At 31.9% G+C, this 13,347-nt stretch overlaps 1 protein-coding gene across 1 annotated transcript; it reads left to right on the forward strand.

Moving 5' to 3' along the window:
- Nucleotides 1-6,081: 6,081 nt before the first annotated feature.
- LOC108225330 (uncharacterized) lies at nt 6,082-12,955 on the forward strand. Its single transcript, XM_017400172.2, has 3 exons — nt 6,082-6,394; nt 9,800-9,922; nt 12,438-12,955. The coding sequence occupies exons 1-3, from the start codon at nt 6,241-6,243 to the stop codon at nt 12,650-12,652; spliced, it is 492 nt and encodes a 163-aa protein (XP_017255661.1). The 5' UTR covers nt 6,082-6,240; the 3' UTR covers nt 12,653-12,955.
- The last annotated feature ends 392 nt before the right edge of the window (nt 12,956-13,347 follow it).

Below are 13,347 nucleotides of genomic sequence, written 5' to 3' on the forward strand. Positions count from 1 at the left end.
CGTGTTTTTTTTAATATGATATCGACACATATCCGTCAAATTTTATATACCATCAGCCATGCGCAAACCCTAATTTCCCCTCCTCTGTCCCTTTCTTTGCTTAATAGCAGCGGGGGCTTCCACCGGATCTCTACCGGTGGAAAGCCCCAAAATTTTTTATTTCTCTTCTTTTGTGTTTGCTTTTTTCTTCCAATAAAACTTCTTTGGCATTTGTTTTTCCGGATCTAAGGATTCAAAACCTTTTCCGATTTGGCCTTCTTTTCTTAGATCTCAATTCCACGGAACTACGGATTTCTCGTTCTTCCCGGTGCTTTTATCCTTGAAAGTGGCCCGAGTTATCGTGTTTCTGTGAGTTTTGTTCCCCATATCTAAGATTGACTTGGTTTAGCCAATATTTCATTTACGCATTTGGTTGTTAGGTTATCACGTTTGGTTTGGTTTTTTGTTGTCTCACCGTTTGTGTGAGTTTTGTTATTTTCTCACCGTTTGTGTGAGTATGATGTTTGATTTAGTAATAGAAATTGTCAAGGGATTGCATTCTCAGTCGATAGCTCAAACTGTTTGTGACGGAAGCGAAAGTGGCGAAGTTTGTGTAGATATCATCTTCAACAAATCACGTGATTTTATCTCCAAGATGAATGGATTAATCAGTGATTGTTTCTGTATTTTGTTTGTTCGACGCGACTGTTTATGTAGATGCCGTATGGCTTTTTATTATTGAATTAACTCATTTATCAAAAAAACATAATATTTTCACAACTATAGCCAACTAGTATAATTAAGACCATTGAATTTTTATTTTTTTTTTGAAGAAGACCATTGAATTTTATAGGTTGAATAAATTTTACATAATGTCTATGTCTGACGTGTCCAATTTAGGCAAGGATTATAGTCAATCTAATTGGAGATGCTCTTACAATCTATATTGATAAAAAATGAGAAAGCTTCGTATATCTTGTACATCACATATAAATTATGTCTCTGTATAATGTGTTTTCAAAAAAAAAAAAGTAATTCCTCTGTAATTAATTTAGTTTACGACTATCTCAATAAATATATTCATTTAATTTTTAAGAGTTTCATTTTTAAAAATCACATATTATCTTCGGCTTTTATTATCTCACCTCCTTTAAATGTAAAGTATTCAAAGATATAAAAAAGATTTCACAAACATCTTTTTCATACTTTTGGTTTCATAAAACAAAATCCCAACAACTCCCTATTTTTATATATAGAAGTAATAGTCTTAATACAATTAATCCACACATGGACAATATACATAATAAAGGTATCTTTGGATTTAAACCTCTACATAATATTAGCAGATCAAAGTTTATCAGAATTTTAGTTGCCTTTAAATTATACTAGTCATCTATACAATAAGTCAAAGAATGTTGTGCGAGGATCGCATTCACTGTAGATTAACATTAATCAAACACAATAACAAGCATGAAAATAACCAACGCAAATAATTAATGTGGAAACCCCTCAAAGAAGAGTAAAACAACAAATCCACAAAATATGAATGTATTACAAGACTGTAGTCGCTCCCTCACTCACTCAATACTCTTGTATACAAACACCTTAACTTGATCACAAAAGTTTTTTGTATCTATCACATATTCTCTAATTTTTGCAATACTTAGGGGTCATTTGACATATGTGAGTAAAAAATATCTGAATGATTAATATATCCGATTAATCTGAATGAATAATAAATCTAAATGTTGAACGATTAATATTATTTGTTATAGAAATTATTAAATGTCTGAACAATACTATTTTATATTTCATATTTTGTCTTTGCTCTAATATAATATATTATATTATTATATCTCATTATTATTGATCGTAATTTATCAATCTTCATCACTATCAAAATACTATGTGATTTTTTTATTATTTTATTATTTATAACAAAATTAATTATCATATACTAATTATATATTAATATAATATAGATTACAAATATCAATAATACAATTATGTAATGAACAAAAATTATACAAATTTATCATATATCATTTAAATTATAAAATAGTACTAATAATTATAAGCAGTGGAGTGATGATTATCAGTTAGCACATGAATCTACCTCTTATTATCAATCGTCAATAGTCAAAAGCTATCTCAATGCTTCAGCCAAGTTTTTGGGCAGGAATCAATCAGCTGTCTATCGCTCAGTTTGAAAAAAAAAATGTTGTTCCAAACAAGCTAAATTGATGAGTCGGTCAGGTTTTACGCTATTTATGTTACATGTAGATATTTTAATCCTAATTTACTTCAAATTTTATTTATGATAAGTACCCTTTTTTTCTATTTTGGATAAAATCCTTCCACAATTAATATTTCTACTAAAATAGGATTGCCTCACTTATCATAAATAAGATATCTTCTCAAATTAGGATTCTTAACTTATTTCTACTAAAACAATATTACCTCAATTATCATACAATAGTAATAAACTAGTTTTTACTAATTTATCCTTGATCTGAAAATAAAAAAGTTAAGCTCTAAGAAAGTGAACCAATCAGGAAATAAACTAGATACAATGTAGGGCAATAATCGATATTGAATCTAGATATCAAACAATGCATGACATTTAAAATCCTAGTTAACAAAGCTTACTTACTTATAGTCAACCATTTAATTACCACTTAGTGAAAGGATGTCAAATATTATCTCTGCTTCATTACACAAATGTGGAAACACACTTAGCGGTGATTAAAGAGCATAAGTATATGATTATAATATCCTGCACATGCATTTTGACAAGAAATTTTACATTTTCTGGAGTTAGCCTAAACTATGCAGATCATAATAGATGTCAGCCCGTAAATAACACTTGATTAGGCAAAAACATCGACATGCAACAGTCAATTGTAACGAAAAACGAAATAAAATTACATGATGGTGAAGAATAATGGTTAAGCCTTTCATAAAACACAATTTTAGTTGCAGAGCAGTCTAAAGATTGCAGTATCTGAACTCATGAATCCTTATTATTTTGCAGTTGTAATGAAAACCCAAATCGAATGATGAACCCTAAATGAACTTTATTTTACAAATTTAAAACAAAAATCACATACTATTCCAATACACCACATAATTCACCACACAAAACAATATTCATCATATTATAGAACATTGTCTTACACTTACACATTTTAATTACACCAATAGCAAGGGGAACACCAACATAGAACAATTATGTCTATCTTACTTTCCTGCATTCAGACATACATATTATCTCTCCTCACACAAAAATGATAGTAAGGAATGTCACGGAAAATGAGTTAATAGCATAATAAACCCCTAGAAATTATATGGAATTATACATCACTAATTTGGTAACTCAAGTTTGTCCTGCAATGATAAACTAATCTAGCCAAACTCTGTCCTGCAGATCAACAAAAAAAAAGTTAATTTCAAAGTTACCAATAGAGTTAACAATAGAGTTAGATCTAATTTTATGAACAATGTTGGGTCCAATCTCTTCTGCCAGCCTGAAATGCATCAGTGTACTTCTTGCAATATGCGACAAAGCCCAAAAAACTCTAGTTCAATTCAAGACAAACTATCATAATTAATAAAGTACTAATCTCTAGCAAATAATTCAGTCTTTGAGAAAAGTCAAAATTGCAAACATATTTAACCCAAAAAATAAGACGCAACTCATTGTCTTGCAACAAAGATTTGTAATTAAGAATTACAAGGTGGTTTTTACTCAAAAATGTGTCACCACGCCTTTTAACTTATCAAGCAACAAAATTCCATCCAGATCACCAAAAAAAAAAACTAGCAAAATAATGTCTTACAACCAAAATCTCAAATTCATAATTTTTACAAACAATCTGAAACGATTATCCTAGATTTTAATTGGAAACATGGGAACATGCAACAAGTTAGATCATTAAATAAATTAAGTAAACATTTATTAGATCACCCACTGTAATCTTATAATTTTTTGCCTAACTATCCCAATTACATACAGTATAATGTTAATCAACAACTTCAACTCCACAATAAACAAAAATCCAATCTTTGGTCCGTAAAAATTACATGAAACAGGTAAGATGCTACAATTATAATCACGACCACTAATTTACAAACTTTAAAGTGATTGACAACAAAAATAATGATAATTATATGAGGAAAAACTACAACATCTTACCTTAGCTTTGGATCTACAACGATGCACACTTCTTTCAGAACGCCCAATTGAATGATGTTGAAACTTAGAAGCTTGTTATGCTGCAATTATCTTGCACCGATGTCTGCCTGAAATCCTACGAGATAAACAACGGTGAGATCTTTAGAAGAAGAGTGATTTTCAAAACTGTAATTGTTGTATAACAAAACGGAATTTGTATATTTTTTGTTTTCTTAAAAAAAATGATGGTTATTCTCAACCTCAGGATCATATTCTAGTTTAATGGTCAGAAGCTTAAGTCTCCAATGTCTCAAAATAGTTTGATCTCGAAGGAGTCTAACTCAAATTTTATATAGTGAAGTTCCTTGTTGACCACATTTTTATTGTGGTATCGTAAACCAACATTTTAGCCATTCATTATTTTTAATCAGACGTTCCTTATTATTCTCCTTTATTATTTTTTAAATTATGTTTAGGGGTGAATGTTAGATATACTGTATAAAATACAGACCACAAGCTATAATCATGGGCATCGATTATGGTTTTGTGTTTTATGTATCTCTCCGTACTATGTAATAGTCCTGCACATCTATGTAATTGTTTGTCCACTTCGTTCATCATCGATTATCATTTTTCTTCACCATCTTGAAGTCAACAACCTCCATCGTGCAACACCTCTATTGGATTTGATTGATTTTTGTTCTTAAACATAGTTGAAGAGGATGATGACAATTGCAATGGATTGTTCTGCAACTACAATGGATTGTTTAGCAAGACGATGATGACAATTATAATATTGTAATTGTCATCATCGTCTTGACAATTACGATGATGCCCTCAAAAAGTGAGCGGCAAGGAGATTTATGCACTACAAGCTTTGCGATCATACTTCTTATATTCGATTTAATAGCGGCTACAAATGTGGGTGCTTTGTTCAAATCGCAAAACCTCTCTCAATTAGTATTATCGGACAAGACGGCCGGAAGATACACGTCAGTATTACATGGGGTGGGGGAAGGAAAGAAATAGGTTCCGTTGGATTGGTGGCGGTTAGTGCTTTGGCGGTTAGTGTATTGGCGGTTAGTGCTTTGGCAGGATGGGGAACCGACATGGATGATTTACAAGAGAAGGAATCAAGCAAATTAAAGAAAGTGTGCTTATCCAATTTGATATCTCTATTTCAGATCATTACTTCACCATGTCAAACATCTCCGAAAATCGGGGACTGTTTAGGTAAGTCCCATGTGAAGAAGACCATGGGCGAAGGTATTAAATTAATATTATATCACACACTATTCTATTTATGTGCACTAATCCGGGGGTCTTCACGGAAACAACCTCTCTACTTTAAGGGCAGAGGCATGGTCTGCGTACAATTTACCCTCCTCAGACCCTACTTTAAGCGGGATATACTGAATATGTTTGGTTTGGTTTGGTGTTGGATTTTCATCGTATGCATATGTATAGAGTGAAGTTCCATTGTAGTTGCTGAACAGTTCATTATAATTGCCATCATCCTCTTCAATTATTTTAAAGAACAAAAATTAATCAGATCCGATGAAGGCTCAGCATAATGGAGGTTGCCAGGTTTCAAATATCTTAAAATACACTAAACAATCTCACAAAATTCATCATTTTATGAAGTCCAAAATAATCCATCACCATTTGAATACCATCATATTTTAATAGATTTCAAATAATCTCAATTGAACATTATCGAATTTTAAAACCTAATTTGAAATCCTGATTAAATGCCACCAGATTTTATAGTATAAGTTAAAATCTTAATTGAATACCCAAAAATCCTAATAAAATTTTTTCTTTAAATCATTCTAAAACATTTTTAAAATCCGAGTTAAATATCCCAATTTTCATGAATAATAAATTCTTTTAAAATCTAAATTGAATAGGCCTATTTTTTTCGGGCATCTTCATGTGGCCCACAGGGTAAAGACTTTTCTCCCCTTTCTCTTTGGCGCAGCAACGCATCCAATCTCACTAGACACACCTTCGCCGTAAAACCAAGTTGGTTTTTGTTATATCTACACACAGCAAGAGCAAGAACAGACAAGATTATTCATCAAAAAATGGGTGTTGGTCGACAAGTAACAATATCATTAGATGGAGTTCGAGACAAAAACATAATGCAATTGAAGAAACTCAACTCTGTTCTTTTCCCTGTTCGTTACAATGATAAATATTACGTTGATGCTCTTGCCTCTGCTGAATTCACCAAACTGGGTTCGTTCATTTTTCATTTTCACATTCTGGGTTTTCTTTTATTCTGATTTTTATTATCCGGGCTTTACTTATTTTATTCCTGTATTGCATCTTTTTATTTTCATGATTGATTTCTTGATATTTCTAGGGTTTCGCTTGGTTTGGTTTTATGTTTGTCTTTTGGGTTTTAAGTGTTGGTTGATTTAGATTAGTGGAAATAGATGACTTGTTGTTTTTCGAGATTAGTACTAATCTTGTTTGTTTTGGTGGTTGAAATGTGTGGGTGATTTACTGTTTCATTCGTGTACTAGAGATCAGTTTGGTTCCGTGATAATGGTTTTAAGATGTTTTTGACAAATATCACTCTTCTACTTGTGTATGTGGTTGTAAATTGTGATGAAGCAAATATGGTTTTAAAATAAGTAATCACTTAACGGGGTTAAGCAGCACTAATTAATTCCTTAGTGTGGCTGCTACATATCAGTTAGTTTGTAGTGATTACCCCTTTTTCTCACGGCATTCTAAAATTGCCTAAGAAGGTCGTATGCCATAATTTTATGCCATGAAGCCCATGAATCTAATTAAACCTATATGCCAGGTAGTGGAATTTTGGCTTCTTGCATAAAATTGGTGTTATATACACAACACTATTTTTGATGAAGTTCACAGAAAGTTACGATTGTTGATTAACTTTTTCCTTTCAGTAATATGTTTTATCAGAGTATAGCCCGTCATAAATGTTCCAATTTTGTCATCTTTTTGCCCCTCACTGAATGTCCTGAAAGTTCTCATAAATAATTCCACCATGCAGCAGTTATTTTCTTCGACATTCTTCCCTTTGCATTCCCAATTTCATCAAACAGTGAAAATATCATAATGAAAATTGGGCTGAGTCTTGGTGTTGAGATCCAGCAACTTTCATCCATTATTTAACTGACATCCCCCCCCCCCCCCCCCCCCCCCACCACCAGTGAGACTGACTTAAATTTTTCGAAATTACAAAACTTTGCATTATCTTTCCTCCTGTTCATAGCAAACACACAAACTTAATATGTTTAAGATTCGTAGCATTTAGCACATGTGCATATAAGTGACCTTTCGTTTGTTGTTTAGTTTATAATTGCCATCAAACCCTTTATTGATTGTTAATTCAAAATGTGGATAAATAAAGCCTTCAGGTGATAAACTTGGTATATCTGTGACCAATTTATGTACAATCTTAGATATTTAGTTTTAAAACTGTTTTGGCAAACTGATAACTTTTATATATAGGCTTATGCACTTTGTAATGTGAGTGACCGGAACTGGTTTGAAATTAGAGTTGCCAAATACCCATGAACAATTCTTACACACGAACAAATAGCTCACTTATATTTATTTCATTATAAATTATTTGAATTACAAAATTTAGTTATCAATTATGAAATTAAACGGTGTTTCCTAATTAAAGTCAAACTTTAAAGTTCAAGGAATAACCCTCTAATTTAAGGTATAAGTATGTACTCTACATTATTATATAAATAAACTTATTGTTAGATTTTTGTATGTATTGGTCTTCTGTGACATATAATACTGCTTGGCCGATTTTTGTTTGGGCCTTTTGCAAGGCTGTCCTGAAGATGGCCTAAAATGAACAACTTTTCCTAATTTAAATCAAACTCTAAGGATTAGGAATCCTTTCAATTAAATCTAATTCTAAAAAATAAATACCTACTATTATAATTGAATAAATTAAGTTTGTATAGAATTTTCTAATAGATTAGGCCTTTATATTGTACAATACTGTGGGCCCAATGTTTCTTTTTCCCTTTCCTAGGTTGTCCTGGAGTAGGTTATGTTTTGTACTTTAAGCAAATTATTGATATTTCTAAAAGATAATTTATTATATATATCCTCGATATGAATTGTTCCTGGCTATATAAGGCTCAGACTCTATAGAAAAATGTTGGGGATCTGGGCTAGAACATGGTTTGGGAATAAACATCCAACAGTTCTCATTTTAAACATATAATCCACTTTTTATTTTAATTACGATAATCTGCTTGAATTATAAAATTCGATCATTACCATTGAATATTGATAAATCTAATTGATCTTTTTTTAGTAAAATTAAACTTTAAAGAATAATTTAACCTAAATTTAATTAAACTCTAGGGAATAACCTTTCTCTAGTTCTCTGACCTCACCTAAATGAATGATTAATTTGGCAAAAAAAAAATTGGAATATCAATAATTTAAATCAAAGTGCTTTTTGCCTTTCGGGGCCTTTTCACCTTTTCCGAAAAGAATTGCCAATAGTAAAATGATTTCTTAATAAGCTTCTAAAATTTGTAATTTGGCATTGAACGTTGATGATATGAATAGCTTGGTGCCTTTCACTAAAGCAGGCCGGAATCCCTGTCCGCTAAATCTATGGCTCTATGCAGAGTAGATGTGTAATGGTTCTTACAGTATCAAGGTGCTCTTGATTCATCTATTTATTGCTGCTATGGTCTATAACGCTTGGCTTATAAGATTTCATAGTCATCATAAGACTGGTGCCCCGTCAGTTGCCCAATTAACTAAGAGAAACCAACAGTCAGAAAGAGGAAGCATTCACTTTAGACAATTCCAGAAACTAGCAACTAAAGGATTACTTCTTGATTATCTTACTTTTTTTGCCACCTTGTGATCTTTGTGTTAGCGCTATTGTGGCGATGCTGTTATATTTGCTTCATCTGTATAATCATGCTTAGTTTATATTCTTGACTGATGGAGTTGGGTTTTGTTTCACTTTTCGAGTAGATCCTAGAGAATACCTTTGTAAGTTGTATATGTATTGTTGGTTAATTGTTAACACAACTTCACTTGCCACAAAAAATAATAGAGAGAAGAAAAAGAAGACTCCCACGTCATTCCCTTCATAAAAGTCTGTACATATAGTTTATTACTTATTTTGTTGAAGATATGAAAGTTAACTTTTTCAGCAACAAAATATTTTGAGATATGTGATTTATAGCTCACTGACATAATCTGCTTGTAGCTCACTGACATAATCTGCTTGTAGGATTTTGCTCAAAGTATGGTGTGCTATTAGAGTTTTTTGATTGCCTGACTTTAGACATACCAAAAGGATTAACAAATTTTTGGGAACAGAAATACAAATGCTATAAATAAGTGATATATTTGTATACTGGATTGGATTCTGTATCTCTATACCCAGTGTTTTAGAGCTGATTATTACCAGTTAAAGAACTAATTGTAATGTGTTTCTTAAAAGGAGAGCAGTGTGTTCTATTACTTCTTTTATTATTCGATTTTTCATCTTCAGGAGATCATATTGTTCTTTCTTTATTAGAACCCTAATTCTCTTCATGATGACTTCCTAGTTGTAGGCAATCATGATCTTTGTTGCAAGTTACTAAAATCTTGGCATCTTTTCTGCAGCATACTACAGTGACATCTGTGTAGGTTCAATTGCGTGCCGTCTGGAGAAAAAGGAAGGAGGAGCTGTTCGTGTCTACATTATGACCCTTGGTGTTTTGGCGCCATATCGTGGGCTGGGTATTGGTAAGTTATTTAACTGCATGTCTGCTGTTATCTTGTTGTATAAATTGCTCAACTGAAAGTTATTTAAATGTGACTGTTTTAATTGATTTTTAGACCCTAAATAGCAAGAACTGGGCTTGTTTACTTTCTAAAGGGATTGTGCATTAGAGGCTTAGAGCATATGCACCCATTTAGTCCATTAATTCATCAAATTATGTACGAGAATGGAGTGGAGCACTATTTGGACTAAATATTATTTTTTATATAATTTCTTGTGCAATGGTTGAATTTTATCAGTTCATTGATTACTATTTGTTATATAAAAATAACTGTATTTAACTCAAATCTACTATCATATATGTATACAATATCATTAACTTTGATAGAGTGGATGAATGAGACAATCATAAATAATTGAAAAGTAATCTAAAAAGGGCTATAAGTGGATTCTACCAACCAAAGTTCGTTAATAATTGATGGAGAGTACTTAGTTGATGGACTTTAAAAGATTTGAAGGATCAATTTTTGACCGCTGTTTAATTCATCTTATGAATTGATGTTTTGAACCCATGGCTGCATATGCTCTTGGTTGGTTAGTCGCCAACATTTCCAACAATATTGATTCACAACACGGTCTTGGTCCTGACTCCTAACTCAATAGTTTCTACCTTAGATGTTCTTGGTCTCACATTCTTCTTTATGAAGATGTGTGGGTGTCTCTTTCTTATGAAAGATTTATGAAAAGTTAATATGTTGATTAATCAATAAGTGCTTGAAAAATTTTGTCAGAGGTACATTAATCGTTCTTGCAGTAATTAGTAGGTGCATTCTTTTTCAATATAGTCTTATTCTAAGGCTATTGCACTAGTATATATCTATTAGTGTTGTTCACTATCAATTGCCAATTTGCCTGCTGTAATATATACTTTAAAATATACTCCCTCTGTCCCTCTCATTTCTTTACACTTTTTTTGCATTGCTCGTCACGCATTTTAAGGCGCATACTCCCTCCGTCCCAATCAATAGTATACATTGGGGGACGGGGGCGCGGCACGGACTTTAATGCTTCAATATAATATAGTTCTATAAATTATTTTTAAGATTTTCTTTTTATGTATAAAAGTATAACATTTATACTTTTATACAAAAAAAGAAAATCTTAAAAATAAATTGTAGAACTATGTTTTATAAGCGCCTTAAAAAGCGTGTCGAGCAGTGAAAAAGAAACGTATACAATTGACTGGGACAGAGGGAGTATAAAACATAGTTCCATAACTTATTTTTGAAAATTTTCTTTTTTGTATAAAAGTTTAGATACTAAATTTTTATTCAGAAGAAAAAAAAGTTCAAAAAAATTTATCAAACTATATTAACACATTCGACACTTTTTTAACCAGTGGACAGGTACACGTCCGACACTTTTTAACCAATGGACGGGTAAAATATTCATTTCGGTCGTCTAGCTACACAAAACTGCTGAATGGACAAATAATCATTTTACTTGTCCAACGTTTAAAAACGCTTAACATGTTAAAAAAGTGTTATAATCCTGGCCGCCGGATATTCATCTAACGGCCATGAAACTGTATGTTGTATAAGAGGTCCCCAGCATACACATTTTGGGGACCAGGACCCTTTATATATTATATTCCTGATAAGTTTGGGGTTATTTTATTTATTTGGGTAGCGAAGTTGAGTTGCAAAGCTATTAAGAATAAAATAATGAAAATGTTATGCCTAATCATATTTAGTCTTTATAACTTGCATTAGGGTTCGTCATCATAGTCATGACTAGAGTGGCTGAATGGTATCAAGAAAGTCATTGAAGCTCGCAGGATTTAATTTTACTCGTTATATGGTACTTGGTAGTTAATGTTATTACTTGGAATGAATGTACCAAGTCACAAGGCATTTACTCCCCTTCGCTCACAGACACCGGTCAATTTTACTTATCTATCATCTCAGGCATCATGAATGCAACCACTCACTGGAGTTTGAGTGTGGTTCTCACCGTTTGTTAATGAAATAATTCATATTATCGAAAAGCCCTTGAACTATTAAAAAAAATCGAGAGAGACCTGTTTGAGGATTGGTGAACTTGATAATTTGGGGAAGTTTAGAGGGAAGGACATCAAGTGGAGAAAGATTCAATTTCCAGATAACTGGTGGAAATTTAAATGTTCAGATCACGATGCTTTCTTGTGATATTTGGTCTTTGGCTTTTCTTGTCTACTTCTATTGTTAATTATGTTACAGTTTAAAGCTTTTAATTACTGGTAGAATCTTTGGGTGTCAAATAATTAGTTATTTAGTAAATTGAAACAATTTTTTTTTAAATATTCTGACATGTAATCTTCGGTGTGAGTGCAGAATCATATGTTCTATTTGTTGCAGCATTCTTTACATTTCTTTGTTTGACATATATATTAAAAGAAACTTGTGGCAATTAAGGTTTTTTTTTTTTTTTTTTATGTAATTACTGTTATTGACAGATAACAGGGGGCATGTTTAGGTAATGAAATTCTGGTATGTGCAGGTACTAAGCTCTTAAATCATGTTATCGATCTTTGCGCCAAACAAAACATCAGTGAGATCTACTTGCACGTGCAGACAAACAATGACGATGCTATCCAGTTTTACAAAAAATTTGGGTTTGAAATCACTGATACCATTCAAAACTACTACACAAATATTACTCCGCCAGATTGCTATGTTGTTACCAGGTTCATCACACAGGAAACGAAGAAATAATTACAGATGCAATCTTTAAGTACTGTCTTGTGTCCAATGAGTTTGGTCACTTTCTAATGAAGTCTGGACAGAAGGTCGATGTGAAAAATCCCAAGTTATTTGTCAGTATATTCGAATTTGCAGCTGCTCCTTTGTTCAGTAGTTCAGTATCTTTCTCTAGTTGGAACTAGTTGACTTGCTATTTTTTAACTGATGAAGTATAACAGCATTGAAGTTAAAAGTTTGCAGAATGTAGGAAAAACAAGGGGAAAAGGTGGCCTGGATGCTTGTTTTGGATATGTTTATGCTTAAGTTTTATCTAAAGGTTGATTTGCCTTTATACAAAACTATTAATTGAAAATAGCCCTCTTAATTTATAAATATAATTTACTTATTTTTATACAATCAAAATATCATTTGTTTAATTGTTTTTTAGAAGGCTCAGGTTACTTGAAAAATGAAAAGAGTCCAACTCCATTTTCTTATCGAGTCCAGATGATTTGCCAAGTTTATTGGTCATATTTGTGTTCAAGTTTGTCAATACTCGAGGAGAACACATAATGTTTACTTCCATTTTAAGCATTTCAATTTGGAATAGAATTTGAATAATTGTAAATTTGTTTCTGCAATAATTTTTTTTCCCTTGCTAAAGTTAAATTGTTGTAGAAAAAGGGAGACATAACCCTGAGGCACACCCCGGAAAAGAAAACATATAC

Source organism: Daucus carota, chromosome 6 (genome assembly GCF_001625215.2).
Source record: "Daucus carota subsp. sativus chromosome 6, DH1 v3.0, whole genome shotgun sequence".
Classification (NCBI taxonomy): Eukaryota; Viridiplantae; Streptophyta; class Magnoliopsida; order Apiales; family Apiaceae; genus Daucus; species Daucus carota.